This window comes from Panicum virgatum, chromosome 9K (genome assembly GCF_016808335.1).
Source record: "Panicum virgatum strain AP13 chromosome 9K, P.virgatum_v5, whole genome shotgun sequence".
Lineage (NCBI taxonomy): Eukaryota > Viridiplantae > Streptophyta > Magnoliopsida > Poales > Poaceae > Panicum > Panicum virgatum.
This window is the reverse complement of record NC_053144.1, coordinates 25295114-25314245: the sequence shown is the minus strand read 5'-3', so window position 1 is coordinate 25314245 and position 19132 is coordinate 25295114. Positions and strand designations below refer to the sequence as shown.

The 19132-nt window shown below is 44.9% G+C and overlaps 3 protein-coding genes across 4 annotated transcripts; 1 reads left to right on the top strand and 2 right to left on the bottom strand.

Moving 5' to 3' along the window:
• Positions 1-1358: 1358 nt before the first annotated feature.
• On the bottom strand, positions 1359-3358 carry LOC120650957 (flavonoid 3'-monooxygenase CYP75B3-like). The gene is made up of 2 exons (XM_039928272.1): positions 2405-3358; positions 1359-2304 (listed from the first exon to the last, which is right to left on the bottom strand). The coding sequence occupies exons 1-2, from the start codon at positions 3311-3313 to the stop codon at positions 1660-1662; spliced, it is 1554 nt and encodes a 517-aa protein (XP_039784206.1). The 5' UTR covers positions 3314-3358; the 3' UTR covers positions 1359-1659.
• A 3018-nt stretch (positions 3359-6376) lies between these two features.
• On the top strand, positions 6377-7740 carry LOC120650956 (UPF0434 protein CCNA_00107-like). Its single transcript, XM_039928271.1, has 3 exons — positions 6377-6534; positions 6662-6716; positions 7447-7740. The coding sequence occupies exons 1-3, from the start codon at positions 6428-6430 to the stop codon at positions 7549-7551; spliced, it is 267 nt and encodes an 88-aa protein (XP_039784205.1). The 5' UTR covers positions 6377-6427; the 3' UTR covers positions 7552-7740.
• Positions 7741-11685: 3945 nt separating this feature from the next.
• On the bottom strand, positions 11686-18421 carry LOC120650955 (probable protein S-acyltransferase 22). Of its 2 annotated transcripts, XM_039928269.1 has the most exons (9): positions 18062-18421; positions 17859-17972; positions 15562-15909; positions 15303-15371; positions 15143-15214; positions 14802-14930; positions 14373-14453; positions 13726-13911; positions 11686-12634 (listed from the first exon to the last, which is right to left on the bottom strand). In XM_039928269.1, exons 1-9 carry the CDS (start codon positions 18101-18103, stop codon positions 11945-11947), a joined length of 1731 nt encoding a protein of 576 aa, XP_039784203.1. In that variant the 5' UTR covers positions 18104-18421; the 3' UTR covers positions 11686-11944. The 2 variants fall into 2 exon arrangements, with proteins under 2 accessions (XP_039784203.1, XP_039784204.1); XM_039928270.1 differs by lacking the exon at positions 14373-14453.
• Between the last annotated feature and the right edge of the window lie 711 nt (positions 18422-19132).

The following is a 19132-nucleotide window of genomic DNA, read 5'->3' as shown; positions in this document are numbered from 1 at the left end:
GGAGAACAGGATCCGCGTCAGCGGGCCTGCGGGAAGCCTGAAATGATGCATCAACTGGGCTTGCTAGGGTGGTGGGTCGAGTCTGAAACTGATGATGGACCACAATGTGGGTCACTGCATATCTTAAGATTGGACCAAAATCACCCACCCTCTAATTTTTTTTATTTTTTTGCCGCTGGTTGACTACCCAATTGTAAATAGTACCTACTCCATCCGTCATGCAACATAAGGTATTGGAGAGTTTACAATTTGTACTTAAATATAAAGTATTCTAGATCTTTTGAAAAAAAATCATACTAATCTTTTTAGTTCTGTGCTAGTTTTGTAAAAAATCAATTGCGTTAGACTAAAGAAGTAAAAAAAAGTATGCTAATTTTCTTAGTTTTGGTACGAATCGGATAAAACATCATATTAATGATGAGTACATGCGTCTTTCTCAACCTCCATAATCTCTCTAGAAAACTAGAATAATACCCTACACTTTCACGAGGAAGGGAGTGCCACCCAGTACGTTCTCACATCCTCACAGTACAGGCGATCCTCACAGCACTCAAGACACATTCGCTGCTCATAAGCAAAAGCAAGCATAAAAACAAATTTGACCCCACGAACAAGTATTATTGTAATACAGTGGAAGCAGCAGCTTCGTTCAGTCAAACTTGATCGAGCATATATACTTGGCACATGTATACAGTATACTGACGTTGATCTTTTTGCCACGTAAGCACGTGGAAGCTCTATTAAACGATGGGATCAAACCTATAGATTAATGATGAATGTTGATTTAGTTAAAGGATTTTGAAATTTCGTTGGGTCAGCTGGCCCCAAAAAATAAATAGGACTACCTCCTCCCGAGCAGAAGGCGCAGCTCATTTTGCCACGTTGAGCAATTGATTTCCACTTGTACAGTTGTTGACGAGCTGTACGTGTGGCAACAGGAATCGGCAAGCAGCCAGCTAATCAGGCGTCATTCCAGACTACCAGTTTCGCTATACGGTCATACGGAAATGGCAAAGCTGACCTCTTGTTACTATATACTAGGTACAGCGTAAGTGAATTTCAAATTTTTCTTCTTCGTAGAAACTACTATGAGAACTAATTAAGTATTGAAAAACTAACGTCTAAACTAATATTATTTATTATGCCACACATTACTAATCGGAAGAAATGATCTCACTTTTTTAAAATTACACAGTACAACTCAGACATTCACAACACGCGCGCACTCACGAATACACGTACGCAAAATCCACCCATACGAGTATTTTAAAAAAATAATCCGACAAATCCTTGAGATTAAACCCTACCCCTATAGTCTCGTTGTTCCTCCTAATTAATTATTTTGTTACGCACGCACATTAAACCTTACATAAAATTTGATACCATACAACAGGATCTATACATATATTAGCTCGCAGAACCACAAGAGTATCGTCTATACATGATGACCACATTCAGTCCCACTGGGGTTTCATAAGAGTTTAATTGGCATTAAATTTTGCTGATATGATAGAATTATTACGATGAGAGAGAAGAAAGAGTTTCATAGGTTCAAAGAGGAGTTTCGTTCCCATAACACTCAATTGGCTAGGTTACCAATTTTGTAGTTTTGGTAACTGTGCAATGAAAATAAAACGGCATAGAAGCCCGATTTCCGTTTTACTCTAGTGCATAGGCAGACGGTAGCAGCCTGGGCTTCGGCCGGACCATCAGCGGCACGGCGCGCTGCAGGGTGAGCCCGTAGGCCTCCTCCATGTCCAGCTTGTCGGCGGTCATGCCGTCGGCGAGGTGCCAGTCCAGCGCGTGCACCAGCGCGGCCGTCATGAGCGTGACCATGCGCAGGCCCCAGCTGAGGCCCGCGCAGATCCTCCGGCCGGCGCCGAACGGGATGAGCTCGAAGTCGCTCCCCTTGACGTCGACGCCGTCGTGCGAGCCGCCGGGGAGGAAGCGGCCGGGCCTGAACTCCAGCGGCTCCGGCCACGCGTCCGGGTCGCGGGCGATCGCCCAGACGTTCACCAGCAGCGTGGTGCCCCGCGGGATGCGGTAGCCGTCCACCTCGCACTCCTCGGCGGCGACGCGCGGCAGCGACAGCGGCGTGGACGGGTGCAGCCTGAAGGTCTCCTTGACGACCGCCGCCAGGTAGGCGAGGCGCGGGAGGTCGGACTCGGAGACGAGGCGGCCGCGGCCGACGACGGCGTCGAGCTCCTGCTGCGCCTTGGCGAGGACGTCCGGGTGCCGGATCAGCTCGGCGAGCGCCCACTCCACCGTGCTCGACGTCGTGTCCGTCCCAGCCGTGAACAGGTTCTGCGCATGCCCACCAAAACGATGAACTAAATTAATTTAATGTAATTTATTAGGATGTCCCAATCACAAACCCAAATGCTTCGACCAGCACAGCACTCACGAGGAGAAGCGCTTTGATGTCGGTCTCGTTGATGGTGCCGTCCTCGCCGTCGGCGAGCGGCTGGTGGTCCCGCATCATTGCCAGGAGCACGCCGAGCAGGTCCTTGCCTTCCCCGGCGGCCTGCCTCTCCCTGATGATCCCGTTCATCATGTCGTCGTAGCGGCGGTGCAGGCGCTTCATCCTGCCGACGACGCCCTGCGGGTCGAGCCAGGCCAGCGCCGGCACGAAGTCCCCGACGTTGAAGACGCCGGCGAGCTGCATGAGCTCGACCACCATGTCCTTGAACTCCGTGGCACCCTCGCCGCCGTCGGCCGCGAAGACCCGGCGCCCCACCGTGGCCCGGGCCAGCGTGTTGGTGGCGCAGACGTTGGCCACCTGGCCCAGCGCCACCCCCCGCTGGCCTCCTCCTCCCCCGCGGCGCGCCGCGAGCTCCCTGACCATGAGCGCGACCTCGCCCTCCCTGACGGCGCGCAGGTCGTCGAGCGCCCTGGCGGAGAAGAGGTGGAGCGCGCAGAGCTTGCGCAGCGCGCGCCAGCGCGAGCCGTAGGGCGCGAAGACGAGGTCCTGGTAGTTGTAGGCGACGTGCTCGGCGCCCGAGTTGGGCGGCCGGTTGCTGAAGTTGGCGTCGTGGGCGCGGAGGAAGCGGGCGGCCACGGGCGCCGACGCGGCCACCACGACCTCGGCGCTGCCGAAGCGGAGGCGGAAGAGCGGGCCGTGCACCCGCGCCAGGTCGCGCAGGGTGTGGTGCGGCTTGGCGCCGAGCTGCGGCAGGTTGCCCAGCACGGGCCACCCCCGAGGCCCCGGCGGCAGCGGGCGCTGCTGCTTCCCGCCGCGGCCTCGGAGCAGGAGGAGGCAGGCGGCGACGGCGACGGCCACGGAGCCGAGCAGCAGCGGGAGGGGCAGCGACATCTCCCTGGCCGGTCTGGCCGTCGGGTCGCGCAGGCACCGGCGTGGCGGGTGTGAGCTTGGAACGAGGAGCGGGTGGTTCAATATAAGCAGCCGGGCGCACGTGATGTGCCGCACGGAAACAACGAGCCGTTTGCTGTACCTACCCAACCCCGATGATCTCGTTTTCTGGAAAAGTTCAATTTACTCCTTTTAAATATTTAAAATCCGAATAATCTTCAAAATTATAAAAAGTTTGCCACCTCGACTAAACCATTTAATTCATTTTACCTCTAATATAATTTATTATTTTTTCTCCATACATAAGTTGAATTTTAATTTTAAATTTTGTAGAGTAGTAGTGGGCATCACAATACATATTAAAAAATTATATTTTTTCATCATTGTTTTTCACATAATTTTGAACTCTAATGATTAATTTATTATTAAATATCCTAATTTATCACAATAGTGATAAAAATTATAATTTTTTTGAACAAACGGGCACGAGATTATGTCTATTTCATTGATAAAAAAGGAGAGTACAGCCGGCTAGCCGAAAGGATAAGAAAAGAAGTTAATCTCGCAGTAACAAGTACTCTAAATTCTTGATTTTTTGCTAGAACCCAAGCCCCCGCCTCGTTCTTGATTTTTTGCCAGCAAACCTGGAGCCGACATGTATTTTTCCAACATGTATTATGATGTTTACCATCATCTTGTGAAATTTTAAATTAAAACTCCATCTATGCATGGAAAAATAAAAAAGACAAATTGTATTAGGAGTAACTTGAACTAAATGGCATAGTTTGGAGTAAAATAAACAAAACAATAATTGAGGGGGCTATCCAAATCTGGCAAACAGTTGAGGGGATTAATTTATAGTTTTTTTGCTAGAAAGTCAAAGTTGTGGCAGCTGACGTGATAGTCGGCAGCGATCGTTTTGGTTGACTTGTAGTGTTCCGGCACGGCTGGGCCGCAGGCGGCAGCTACCCCCTGCTGCGGCGTGCGTACCGGTCGGCCGATCGTCCCAGCTACCGCTCTCCGGCATCCTGCAGGGCACGTTTCTTTTGGTTGGGACGTAATATTTTATTTTTCTTTTGCGAAAGTTGTTGGGACGTAATAATGAGCCTGCACGTATGCAACTTAGCTAGCTAGGGGTGGTCGGAAGGTGTGGAATAGTCAAGAACTGTGATCGAGAAATAGCGCGTGTCCCCCACAAAGGAGGTTTCACTCCAAGTTTTGTACTCCCTTTGTTTCGAGTTATATGTTGTTTTGCCAAATTTAGATACATAGTTTTAACTATGTATCTAGATGAGGTATTTGCATTGTTAAACCTACTTTGAAGTGTAATTGTAATTTGCCCTTATTTTTAATTTTGAGATTTTGCCATTACTATTCATAAGTCAATATGATTTTACCCCTACTCATCAAATCAGGGGCAAACACGCAAAGATCAAGGACTAAATCATAATGATTTGTGAAAAATAAAAGAGTAAAATTTCAAAGTTAAAAAATAAGAGTAAAATCATAATTGCACTTTGAAGCAGGGGCAAAAACACAAAAAATACCTATCTAGACATATTTCTAGGTACATAATAAAAACCGCGTATATAAATTTAACAAAATGATCTACAATTTGGAACCGAAGTAATAGTAGTTAACCAGAACTGATTCTTATTGCACATATATAGATATTTATCATATTACATATATAACTACTTATTTAATTTGGTCTACTACGATATGTTCCAAAAAAAGGGCTACAATGATATGTGCACCGCAAGTTGCTTGGCAACTAGTGTGCATTTGATGCGTGAACAACCATCGATAACCCAAAACTCGTTTTGGGTGGATCTACTCGTATCAATTATCAATTGTCCCGCTTTGAATCGTATCATTTGTCACAGTTTCCATAGGTTAAGCATAAAACATCATGTCGATCACTGATACTATTTTACTTCACCATGGATGGTACCAAAAATAGGATGCAGTGGTAAGTATAATTGTAACTGATATGTTATTCGTTTGGAGCCAAATTGTAAGTTCTGCTATGCTACTACGAATCTGGTTGTGTTACACAAGAACGTTAGATTTTTTTTTTAAAGAAAACGTAAGAACATTAGATTTAGATGTAGTGATCATGTCGTCCTCGTGCAAGTTTGAGCAGAACAAATACAGATCCAATTCGAACCAAGCAGGCTGAACTCTTCAAATGGGCTGGGCGATAGATATTTGGAACGAGAGAATTAGGGTTTGTATGGTTCAACTTACTTTGGCTGTGGCTTTTCAAGAAAGCCAAAAAGGCAACTAAAATGTCCAAAACCTATACCTGCTTTTGTCCAAAGCCAGCATTTTTGTACAAATTCAAAAGCAGGTCTCCCCCTGCTTTCCTGGCCGTGGCTATGAAAAGTTTGAAAAAATTACCCATTGCCACTGGTTATGTTGGTACTGATTCGTTTTTTCTTCTAATCCCCCTCTGTTGCCTCGCGAGCTCTGACGGCGTGCCGCCGCCCCTCGACCACTGCTGTAGGCCCGCGACCCCGGTCCCGTACGAGCTCCTTCACCGTGAGATTCGCCACCACGAGCTCGTCCGCTGCGAGGTCTATCGGCGCGAGGTGCGCCACTGTGAGCTCCGTCGGTGCGCGAGCTTCGCCGGCCTGTGAGCCTCGCCGATGCGAGCTCTGCTGCGAGGTCTGCTCGCGCGTGAACCTCACCGCGGCGAGCTCCGCCTCCTGTGCGGGCGCCGCCGCGAGCTTCGTCGAGGGGGGTGGGCTCCTCCGCGAGGCTCGACTGCCGCTCCTTTGCGTGTTGGGAGGGAGAAGAAGGGGGCTGACGAGTGGGGCCTGCTCGTTAGTGGGAGAGGGAGAGAGATGAGTGGAGAGGGTTATGGATGACATGTGGGGTCCATTTAGCAGTTTTATCAAAAGGCACAGTTGTCCAACCAAACAGTTTTAAACTTTCTCATATTTTCTCACAGCCCATACCTCACAGCAGTTTTTTCCACGGCCCAACCAAATACACCTTAGAAAAAGATGGACCAAAAATTATGGGCCCAAATTCAGGGGGGGCAGATATTTGAGGGCGAATTGGGCCCGTGTCAGCCCGCGAGTGGCTGCCGGACGAAAAGAAGGAAGCGCAATGAGGCGGACGGCGATGCTGTTCAGCCACGCCGGCGCCGGCCGGCGGGGCATCCAGCAGGCTCTCGCCGACGCGCTGGTCTGCCCACTCTCCAAGAAGCCTCTCAGGTAGGCAAGGGGGCCAGAAAAGGTGGCGTCGGTCTCCTCTTTGGGCCCCGCGCTCCGCGCGGCGCATCTTCTCCCTTGATCCCTCCACGCTTACTGAAGTGCCTGCGCGAATCCTTTCGCCGAGCAGGTACTGCGAGGCCAGCGGGTCCCTCGTCAGCGACGCCGTCGGCGTGTCCTTCCCGGTCAGTCCTGTTCGCCATCGTTCCTACTTCCCGCTTTGTGTACGTATGCCGGCAATCTGTTTGTTGTATTGCCTGAGTAAAAGAAAGCGTTCATGAAAGGGGAGGGAATAGTGGGTTTCTAGCACTAGCGAGTGGCAAGTTACGCACAGTGTGGAAATGCTCGCGCTGGTTGGCTGCAAACCAAACCTAGGAATCAGCCGATGTTCGGGGCCCTGTATTTTGTCAGCTCAGAGTGGAATTCATTTGAGCAGGTTCAGGTCTTGCGTAGCATTTTCAGACCCAATGGGGAATGAAGTCTAGTGGTTAACCTTTCCAGAACCAGTGTTACTGCTAAGTATCTATGTGGATCGAGATGAGCTTATTGTGGTCGACGGGGTAAACTAGATAGGAGTGTGGGAAATCAAATGATCAGGGTGAACGCACCAAGTGGCTCATAATCAACTGATCACAGTTCGAAAATTGGGGAACACATAAATGATTTGCATCGATTATATATTTTTTATGCTTAGACAAAAACATGAACCGCTGCTTTTCAAAAAAAAAAAAATTGAACTGCACAAATGGTGGAATCTATGAAGGTGCTGTTTCTGAACATTTCAAATCGTCTCTTATTGCGTAAATCTTCTATCTTGCACCCCTCTTTAACTGTATATTAACATTTGGTCCCGGCACTAGTAATTTTGTTGATAATTTTTCCTTGACTTTTATTTTGTGCTCATGCTGACTCTAGATAGAAGATGGGATTCCTTGCCTTGTTCCGAAAGATGGGAAGTTGTTTGAGGAGAACTCCGAGAAATCAGAACAAGAGCCCATCCTTAGGGATTCTTCTGGTTGAGTCAGCAATCTAATCATTCTTTACCAAGAAGACATCGTTGGTTGTAATACCTGAGATATCTCTCACTTCCAATTAGTGTTTGTTGTAACTAGTGGAGATGTACGTGCCATAATTTTTCTTCCATCAAGCAACAATGTTATTTATTTTCCTTCCAAAAATAATACACGTCTTTCTTTTGCTTCCATAAAACAAAAAATATCAATTATTATTCTTCCAAAACAAATAATGAAGTGAATTATGGGTGAACCATGTGCAAAGAAAAGTAAAGTGTGTGTGCCAAAGGAAAGTAATAAGCGGGTATAAGAGGTCGGTATAGAAAATTGCTGGTATAAAAGGTATTAGAACTTGGATAAAAACATTTTTCTTCTATACAAAAATGGGTCACTAATCCCTTTCGGCAAACCTCTGGACCTGGCAAGTGGAACCTTCGCGAGGGGTATGATGGGCCTAATCTTGGTGAGAAAGAGCTTCAATTATTTCAACTTTTATAGTATAGATAAATGGTTGGTGTTTTTGCCTTGCTCAATGTAATGTAGTGGAAACATGATTGTTGTTGTTCAAGGCTTTCATCTTGAATAACATTAATAATGCATAAAAGTTCGACAATAAGTTGTTTCTTTTCTGTCTTCCGGTTTCAAACTATCTATTACCCTATCCTAATATTTAAGAGTCAAAAGAAGCAACCATGCTCAATGGTTAGAAATTACCACATTATAGGAAAAAAAACTCAACTATTGATCGTTATGATCATCTAACCTATTAAAGTAAACAGTCAAGATCAAATAAGGATTCCCACGCCATGCCTCGGCCCAGCGAGGCGAGCTAGCGCATGGCACACCACTCTCCTTTTTACTACTTCACAAGCGGTGTACAAACAGTCCACGATTTAAGCTGGTTAAGATTTTCCTCAACTACATACTCCATGTAATATTAACCATCACCTCATAACTCACTAGCATTTACTCATGGACTTTTAATTCTCAATTATTATTTAAATAAATAGGCCTAGCCCGTTTGTTCCAACATACGTTTGGAGCAATATTAGAGTTGGGTTGCAAAATGGATGCCTGATGGCGCCGATCTATCTCGAAAGCTAGAAAGCATGCTAGTTTTGGGAAAAGAAATAGACACCTAGCTGAAATTTTGTGCCATGCCTATGCTATGAACTATTTTTTTTAAAAGGGAAATTTTATTGATTTCAAGCACAATACATCAAGGTGATACATCGTCTTGAAATTTTCCCGACCTCTGCCTAAACGGCACACAGCCTAAAAGGGTTTGAAAAAGATCCTTCCACACTAATGACTGTCAATCCTAAGACTAGACCGTCACCCATGTGCCCGGATAAAAAAAAATCCTTGGCCACCTGCGCCAAGAAATGAGATGCCACTACATGCTTGTCCTGCAAAGAAAACTTCTGAAGGATAGCCCATGTACGGAGTCGGTGCGTAGTTGAATAGATAACCTGCAAAAAAAAGGTTTTTTTGTTATCAAACACCACTGCATTTCTGCATAGCCAAACACACAAGGCTGCCGTGCCCAAAAGTACTAGTGGCTTATATTCTTTAGGAACTCCATTGAGCCAGCTCCCGAACATACTAGGCATATTATGAGGTTTTGGTATGCCCCAGGACGCATTGACCGAAGCCCATACCATTCTCTTGAATCGGCAGTCAAAAAACAGATGTTGTATCGTTTCATTTTCATGACAGAAACAACACTGTTGGTTTCCTGTCAATTTCGTTTTGCAAGATTATCCTTTATAAGAATAACGCCTCGTCTAAGATACCAGAGGAATATTTTTATCTTGAGTGGAGCTTTTAATTTCCATATTCTCTTATTTTGGTTAGGAGTGTTCTGATTGATTAAACCCAGATAATGTGATTTTACCGAAAAAACACCTGTCTAGTCTAAGTTCCATTTGAAGTCATCACTTTCTTGGCTTAGACTGATAGTTGACAGACGTGAGACAAGATTGTTCCACATCACCAACTTATTGCCAATTAAATCTCTACGCCAGGAGAGATTCGGGATCTGTGTACTTAGTACATCAGTCACCGTATCCTGCTTGTTCCTGACTATATTATAAAGTTCTGGATATTGGTCCCGTAAAGGACTAGTTCCTAACCAAGTGTCTTCCCAAAACTTACTTGAGACCCATCCTTTATTATGAAAGTTTCGAATCTTAAAAAAATCTCGTTTTACCTTTCATCAGACTTGCCCAGAAATGTGAATCTCCGCTCTTTCATTGGACCTGTACCAACGGTTTAGGCCCTAGGTATTTATTGTGTAAGATCTGCTACCATGTACCATCTGTTGTTAACAAGCGGTATAGCCACTTACTGAGCAAAGCTATGTTTTTAATTCCAAATTATGAATCCCTAGTCCCCCTTGATCCTTAGGTTGACACAGGATGTCCCACTTTGCTAGCCGATAATTTCTTTTATGCTCGTCACTTTACCAAAAAAATCTAGATCGAAAATAATCCAATTTTTTTCGAACCCCTTTTGGGATTTCAAAGAAGGACATCATGTACATGGGCAAGCTGCTAAGAACAGAATTAATAAGTGTTAAACGACCTCCAGTTGAAAGGTTTTTACCTTTCCAACTACTGAGATATTTTTCAAACCGTTCTTGGATCTTCATCCAATCGCTATTAGACAATTTCCTATAATGAATCGGAATACCTAAGTATCGGATTGGGAAAGATCCTGATTTACAACCAAACAATTCCATGTACAGGCTTTCATAGTTCTTCGCTTCTCCAAAGCAGAAGATTTCACTCTTATGGAAATTAATTTTGAGGCCCGATAGTTGCTCAAAAGCACCAAGAATAGTCTTCATGTTATGAGCCTGCTCCAAATTATGGTTCATAAAGAGGATTGTATCATCAGCATATTGTAGTATTGACAGCCCATCATCTACCAAATGGGACACCACACCACTCAACAAACCCTCTGCTTTTGCTCTCCTAATGAAAATTGTGAGTATATCGGCTACTATATTAAAAAAAATGGGTGAGAGTGGGTCACCTTGCCTAAGTCCTTTCTTTGTTTGAAAATATGGACCCACCTCACTGGGTAGGACTCTGGCAATGAACTGCCGGGCAAGATCATAGATGTGGTCAAGGTGATGCTACATACAGCTTCCAGGATGTTTGGCTTCAGAGCCACTAGTGGCGCCAAGGTTTCCTCCAATTCCAGCTGATCAAGGCACGGAGGATAACGTCTTTGGGCAGTGTTGCCCGGTCACCCTAATTTGTTTGCAGAGTCAAGACATCTGGCAACCGTGTCGGATTTCGACACCCGTGTTAGGGGACGTTTGGCATGGCTTATGCCAAAACGGCTTCCCTAGTGAAGCTAAAGTCGGTGAAGTAGGAAAAAAAAACCCATCTTCATCTGGCTTTTAGTTCATTTTAGCACGAGCTTATAAAACGGCTTCACGTTATAGTATTCGATTTGCATGAAACAAGTGAAGCTGAAACCATTCCGAATATTGGCCGTGTCCTAAAAATCTGCTGAATCGAATACTTGCACCCAAGTCGGACGCCGACACCCGCAATCGTGTCCATGAAACACTGGGTTTGGACAATCTTTTTTTTTTTCGATGTTCTCTTCTTCTGAACTGTGTCTGATTACTATCTAGCTCTGTGAGCCATATTTCCCATGTTTTGGGCAGCGATAGTCTACAGTACATGAATAAAATTTTGTCGCCTAACAGTTGTGTTTTCTCACGTATTTTCGTTGCTCATGCTTATTGCTTAATGGACTTTGGGTCGAGCCTTGTCTAAAAATACTCAGCTAGCAGGAGCCAGGGAGGGGGTCATCAGCATAGAAAGAAACGAACCGGTTTACTGCTGGACCAGAAAAACGTGAACCGGTGGTCCAACAGGTTCAGTTCAGTGAAAAGTCGGTCGTACAATCGAACCAGAAGTTTTCATCGCAGCCATTTTGGTGTTTCCATAAACCCCAAGCCACTAATGACGAGGGAGTTGAGACCTGTTCTAAGTGGTCTTTTTCGACCTTTGAGGCAATAGATTGAGGCATTCCACTAATTATATGGAAAGCTAAGGAAACTGTGATAAAAACAAACTTACCGTGGGTTAAATTTGGATGAAATTACAGTACAAGACCATGCTAAAACAGTGTACCTTTTTTTGCGATAGAAAACAGTCATCTTTGAGTGGTACACAACACATACATATCCATTGATTGTGAAACAGAAAGACAGTGAGAATGGAGTGGCGTAGCACTAAACTCCTATAGCAAAAACTAGGTCATGCCTTTCCAACACTGGTCAAATGCTTGGTCGCAGTACATAACCAATTAGCAGGTCAGCAAGTTGTAGCAGCTCATCATATCTTCAGCTAGCTCAGCCTAGTTAGCAGCCAACCCTACCCTCCAGATGAAGGGATCCTTAGATCCGATGCCATTTCCCGCCGACCCGAGTTAAGAATGACATTTGTCCAATTCGATGATCGGTGCACAATCCTTGTGGGTATGCGATCGCTGTCCTCACCTCCAGATGCCTCATACCCGCCACTTGTTGACCTTGAAAGCGCAATGCTTTTCTGAGCACTGGATGCTGAAGCTGCAATTGACATGAAGCTACGAAGTTCATCGGCTCCTGACATTGAGACACGGAAGGGATGAAGATCAGGTGAGTCCAGGCTACTCTCTGGTGATGAAGTAAGGTTGAGGTTCCTGATGGATGATGCGATGCTTGGTTGGAAGACGCTCCTTGCTTCATGCTGTAATGGGGCCAAACTACCAGGTGTTTCCATTGCCATGTCGCTCAAGTTGCTATCAGTTCCACTCGCTGATGTCCTTCCACAGGCATCAGGAGATTGTTCAGGTAGTAACACCCTACTTTTGTCAGGCTTAGGAACCTCCCTGTGTCTTGTGATTGGCTGAAGAACTTTGGATTTCTTTTTGGCCTCAGCAGCAGCCTTTGATACTTCCTCAGCGTTAAGGCGAGCCAGTGTCCAGGGACTGATTTTTACAGGAGGTTTTCTTTTGGTTCCTTCATCTTCCTTCGTCTTCTTGCCCACGGAATTCTGTGGCATGTCCGGATAAGAGACGTACTGCAGAAAAATAGAATAAGCATTGAGTATCCACAAGACATTAAAAGACAAGGAAAGCCAGTATATAACTACGTAGAAGTAGGCCCCGAGGAAACAGTCGATGCCAAGGACGCGTAATGACCAAAGCAACAAATCATAAACGTGGGCCGCCACATCGTGGCAGATGCCGATCCTGCGGACTGGCCGGCCACAGCCACGGCCACGACCAATCCGGGCGACCTTTCTTGCAGTTCTTGCCGGAGTGCCCCACTCCCTCACAACTGAGGCAGCAGGAAGGGAAACTGCATTTCGCCACGACATGGTCAAACGATAGTCAGTTAAAGCAGCTAACAGCCGGATATGCGGGGACCGGACAACGAAGCGGAGGACATGTTTGATGTTCCTCCATCTGCAAGCGATGCTTGCTCAGCACGAGCCCAAAACCATCAGCATCCACCAAGGGAATGGTACACAACCTATGAGGCAGATAGTGAGCCTCCCTGCATAGATGATGTTGCCGAGCATCCACCATGAAACCGCCAGGGTTGCGTCACGGCGGGAAGGACAGCAAGCCAAAGAGACCAGCTCCTTGCCCTTCGAGGAGGGAGGATGGGAGACCACGACAGATCTTCCGCATCTTCATCAGAATAGGATCCCCTCAGGTGTTCCTGCGCTGGGGCAGCTCGACCCCACACCTGGGGATGGGAGAATGGAGCAGCGTTGGGGTTCAAGGTTCTGGTGTTTGAGGCTTGGAAGGATGGGGTCTGGGAGGGGTGGCCTTTGGCGCCGGAGTGGTTGCCGGGGTGGGGGAAGGGTTGCGAGGGTGGCGGCATGGGGTTCACTCAACTCACTCCCAAGTCCCAATGTCATGTAGCAGGGAGCCTTGAAGAATTATTTGGAGGGCATGAGGTAGCATAGAAAGTTCGAATCGAAAAATTTAATGGTAGTTATAGAAGTAGAAGATCAGATGAAGCAAACAATAATCAGAACCAAGTTGGGTTAGATATGAAACTAAACAAGATCCACATGAAGTCTCTACACAACATTTAAAAATTGCAGCCTTTGTATTCTGTATACTGATCATGGTAGATTTAAGTGGTAGCAGCACATACCTGATCTTCAAGAAGTAATCTTGGTGGAGTACACCATGCCCCACGATGAAGAGGACCAACAGAGCTAGTAGTACTAAATCCAGTGACAGAGCTAATGATGGACATCTGCGGGCTCTGGTGCTCAACATGTTCTTGCTGTTCTTCCTGCTCACGCAGAGCTACAATGTAGTCGTATGTGCTGATTCCCTGCATCCATGTGGATAAGAACTCCACAATCAGCTTGCAACATTAATTGCATTCCACATCAAACTAGGAAGTTTAGCGTTCTACATCTCTTCAAGGGTTTAACTTAAAAAGCAGAAAATGTACTAAATGTACGCCTTTTAATTTCTTCTTTTTTTTATCAAGCATCAGATGCGTCTGACTAGCACAGTTTGGACACTATCTGCAGATTTACCAACAAGGGCAAAGTGACTGGAGAAATGAGCCAATCAAAATCTATAAATACTACAGCTATTGTTATGGAAATTTAGAAACTACAGTGAAATAGGTATTTTAAAGTGAAAACAGATATATTTTTTAATTACATACAGTGGCTATATCTGACACCAAGGAAATGTAGAGATTGTAAATGGCAAGGCCTTCTAGTTTCTCAAATTTAGCACGCGCAGAGTAATTAGATGGTCAGTAATGGTTCTCGAACTCACTTTTTTGATAAGAAGAATGTGGAAGCACAAAAGTTGGGAGAGTGGTATTGTTGCAATCATTGCAAGTAAGGTACATGTTACCTGCGAAAGGAAATTTGTATCAGGGCCCAGTACAATGTGTTCTGAACTAATTAATTATACTGTGAACAAGATATTTTCACTTTTGTGTGTGTGTGTGTGTGTTGTAATACGCACTAGCAAGCACACGTGACATTTATATCATACTTCACAAAATCAAAACCTCTTTTCTTTTGTTTACATTTCAATACAAGGCATTCCGTACAAACAAGTAAACAACACTATACATCAGCAAGGTTATTGCAGTGGTGGTAATCTGTGGTACTGACTACTGAGAGACTGTCAGCATTTCAAGAGAACTATATGTAAATAGAAGAATCTCAAGAAGTTCTTTGTTAAAAAAAAACTCACCAAAACAACTACAAAAGCTGTAATCGAGAAGCTGCTTCCAAGGTTTGAGACGATCTTCCCAGAGAACTCCCCTCGCTTCATAAAGCAAAGAATCAAGACAAGTGTGCCGACCAACCACTGCATTATAAGCTGTCCGTGTACAAACCATGAAGACCTGTCAATGATCAACTAGAATGAAAAGGATATGTGACAGCAATGCTGACTACATGCAGTGCCTACTGGATTACGGGTTTTAAGTGTTGTTTTTAATAAGTGCAAATACATAACCAACACTCATGTCTCATGGAGTAACTGTTTACAACCTAATGCTCATCAAAGCTTTTGTGGAGGTTTGTAGTTACCAAGAGGACTGCTGAAGCCATCAGAATGAAGAATCTTTTGTAGTTTCTTTTCCCAACGCAAGTGTTGAGCCACTGCATGACATCGAATACAAAACCTAAGAATACAATTTATTTATAGGAAAGCCATGTTAAAAATCATAATCAAGCAAACGAATCTTACCCTACAGTGGTGATCAAAGCCATCTACACACTTGTCACAAACTCTACAATGCTTACTGTGCTGCAAAACCTGGATGACATAATCATATAATTTATACTTAAATGCCAATATCTTGTGGCTTTCAAAAGGCATGGGTCTAGTTGTGAGCTAATTTCATTTTAGAGGAACTGCAGAAATGAGTGTCATAAGTGTAGCATTTCAATGAACAAGTTCCAACACTAAAATAGATTAGCAACAGAGACAAAACCCAGTCATATACCTCTGCCTCACATAAGCTGCAGAAAAACATGCCTTCTTCACTTCCATGTTGTTCTGAAGATTGATCATGTAAGTGGAAGCATGTTTTGCATAAGCGAGAAAACGGGCTGCATATCAAGCAAAGAACTCCGGCCAATCCAGGGTGAGATGGTGCATCTTTTCCTTCAAAAATACTGCTTAATTTCTCGCTGTTATTAACAGCACTGCAACCATCGCTTAATGACTTCCCTTCTGGGCATTCATGATCAGAATTTTCTTGAATTTTTGGGACCCTTTTCGATTTAAAAATGCCTGGATCACCAGGATCTGTTGCAGCACACCATACATATAACACGACAACACAGGTGATCTGCACAAGGGCTCAAAAACGGTTATTGAGCAAATAGTAATGCAAAAGCAAACATAGGAGTGTTCGCAGTGGATTTATTCAATTACAGCTCGGAGACTTTGTTTTGAAAGTTCCATCAACAATAAGGAAAGATAGGAATTGTTGTATCTTAAGCACTGAGTTCTCGAGACTACAACAAACATTTATACCACTCTTGTGTCAGGTAAATGGGATTTGCCAAATGTAAGCACATTATTGTAGCTATCGTTGAAATCCTGACAAGGAAACATTTTCTGGATCGGATCGGAACGCTAACATTTCCTGACATGGAAGCAAGTTTTGTTACTGACCAGACTTTTACGGTGCACAATACTACTATATACTACTGTCTCAAAAGGACTCGTATATAAATATCGTATGGTCTAGATTTATTCTATACTACTGAAACTTGATTAGTGGTGTAAGGTAGTATAGCTAAGTAGTATAGGTAGTATAAGGGCATTACGAGAAAAATCATTAGTGATATCATATCCTTTTGTTTTTCTCCTTTTGAGGAGGCCCGATGGCGATTCCGTCGTACCGGCGACGCCCGCCATCTCTCCCCGCTCGCGAAGCATCCACGGCGGCGGATCACCCGCCCGTCGCCCGGTGCTCACCCCTCGCCCATCACTCGGAGGCATCTGCGGCGGCGACCGTGGGCTCTGGGAGGTGGGTGACAGGCGGCTGGCGTCCGACGGCCGCGTGGTGCTAAAGCTCTCCGCCCAGTCAGGAAGAAGACCGATTCAGTTCTCCCGAGCTGAGCAAGATCAACGAGTTCAACTCGATTTTTCTCAAGATTTCATATTCAAGTTCGTCTAAAAGTTAAACTAGAAACTATAGATGGATGATAGGGCTGCAATTCTTATATTTAAAGTTTTGTGATTCGAGCAAAGGATTTGGAGATCAGGGACGTCAAAGTCCGGCCGATGCAACGAGTTTGGTTCCCGTTTCAGAGTTAATTGCCGCCTGCACCTGCGAATTTCTTTAGATTTCTACCTCGATTTTAAGCAGTGTCTCATCAAAAAGATTAACCGCAGTTTATAAAGGGTGGATAGGGCTCTAAATTTTGTATTTCATATTTGTTGATTTGAAGCACAGATTGGAAGGCCAACCAGTTCAAAAAGACACAACCATCGCCCGGCAGTGCCGATGACCTGCAGCTACAGTAGTGCCCATGGCTGCTAGCCAGGGAACGGGAGTGCTCAGCAGCGCACGCAGTAAGGGGCGGCGATGGCCGTGCACCGGCGGGGATCTGGGGTGCCGCGCACCGCCCGCGGCGGCCAGGCATGGGCTGGGACGAACGTACGGGGCCTCAAAACATGAAAAACAAAAATTTAACCCTCAATTAATTAAGTTAAAGTTACTATATTACCCTTTCTAATGAATAGTTAGATCTTCTCCGTACCCTATACTACTAAATGGTAGTATTGTGCATCGTAAAAGAGCTCACTGACCAAAGCTACACTGATATGATAAGACGAACATCCTCCATTACTCAGGCCTTGTTTAAATGCATAAAGTTTTGGGTGTAAATCACTGTAGCACTTTCGTTTGTATTTGATAATTATTGTCCCGCTATGAATTAACTAGGCTCAAAAGATTCGTCTCGCAAATTATAGACAAACTGTATAATTAGTTATTTTATTTAGCTACATTTAATACTTCATGCATGCGTCGGAATATTCGATGTGATGGGGAATCTTGTAAAATTTTGGAATTTTGAAGAGAACTAAACAAGGCCTCAAGTAACCTATAGCATAATGAATACTATTTATCCTTAATGTTTCATTTTTCTGAGGGGCGGGGGGGGGGGGGGGGGGCACGCCAAAAAAAATAAAAAGTTAAACAGCACTGGAGAAATGCAGATCTGAGCACTCCGAAGAAGAAGAGCACTAGTTGTTTCACTGAATCAAGGTGGTGGTGCTCCTCACCAAAGGGGTGTAGAGGCCGACGACCACATACTGCAGCTCATCTCCCCCTACAAACGGCACGAAGAAGACGTAGAAAGCGAAGCCTAGCGCCAGGAAGACCGCTATCGCCACCACCTGCGCCACTCGCACAAATCAAGAACATTGCAGCAATAGCGAGGAAAGCACCATGGCTGGAAGAGCACAAACCAAGCAAGAAAGCAGACCTGGAGAGGGTGGTAAGGCAGCTGCCACCCATGCCTCCTCATCGCCGAGGACGAAGCAAGTACCCCCTCTTAAGAAATGGCGGCGCTCGTCGGAGCCGTCGGGGAGCACGGAATGCGAACGGAATCCTGAATCAAGAGGGTGCCATGGCTTCTTCGGCCCCTTCTGTCCCCTTTCTGCGTTCCCGCCGAGGACTCGTATTGAATGTGGTTGATCCCTCTGCAGGAGTATTCAATGCTCAGAAGAAAAGCTGCAGCAGTAATTCAGCACGCAGCATTGCAGACGCGACGCGGGGAGAGAGAGAAGACGAGACGACGACGACGAGGGTCGAGGGAGCTTGGGAAGCAGAGGCGCAGAGCTACTGTATAGTCTGGCGCTGAATTTATTTTCTATTATTAGGCTGACCACAGCGGAGGGAGCAAGAGCAAATTTGCTCCCTCCTCGTTTCCCACACCCTCTCTGTCTACAGTGCCAAACAGTGCATCTACAGTGCCAAACAGTATATTTGATCCTTCATTTGCTCCCTCCACTGTGGACGGTCTTAGGGGGAGAGAAGCCCAGAAGCAGAGATTCTTTATGGTGTTGTCACCGAGATATTCTGTTTTGCTTTTCTCTAAAAAAAAGAATATTAGGGTTCGAATTACTTGAGTTCTCGTAATAAGGTCCTGTTTAGTTTCTAAAAAAATTCCTACAGAGTACATGTTACATCGAATTTTCTGATACATGTATGGAGCATTAAATATAGTTAAAAAAATAACTAATTACACAGTCTAACTGATTACCACAGGATGAATCTCTTAAGCCTAATTAGTCCATAATTAAATATTATTTGTCAAATAACAACGAAATATGCTACAGTACCAAAATCCAAACTTTTTCACCAACTAAACATACCCTAATTTGAAGTCAAATTCATATCTAAAACTGCACTGATCCTAAGATATTGTCAAAACTTCACAAAAATTAAATTTATTTCTCATTTTAAACATATTTTGAATATTTAAATTATAACAATCCTTTTTAATTTATATGGTTTTCAGTTTTGACATATTCAAATTTAGAAGAATTTTTTT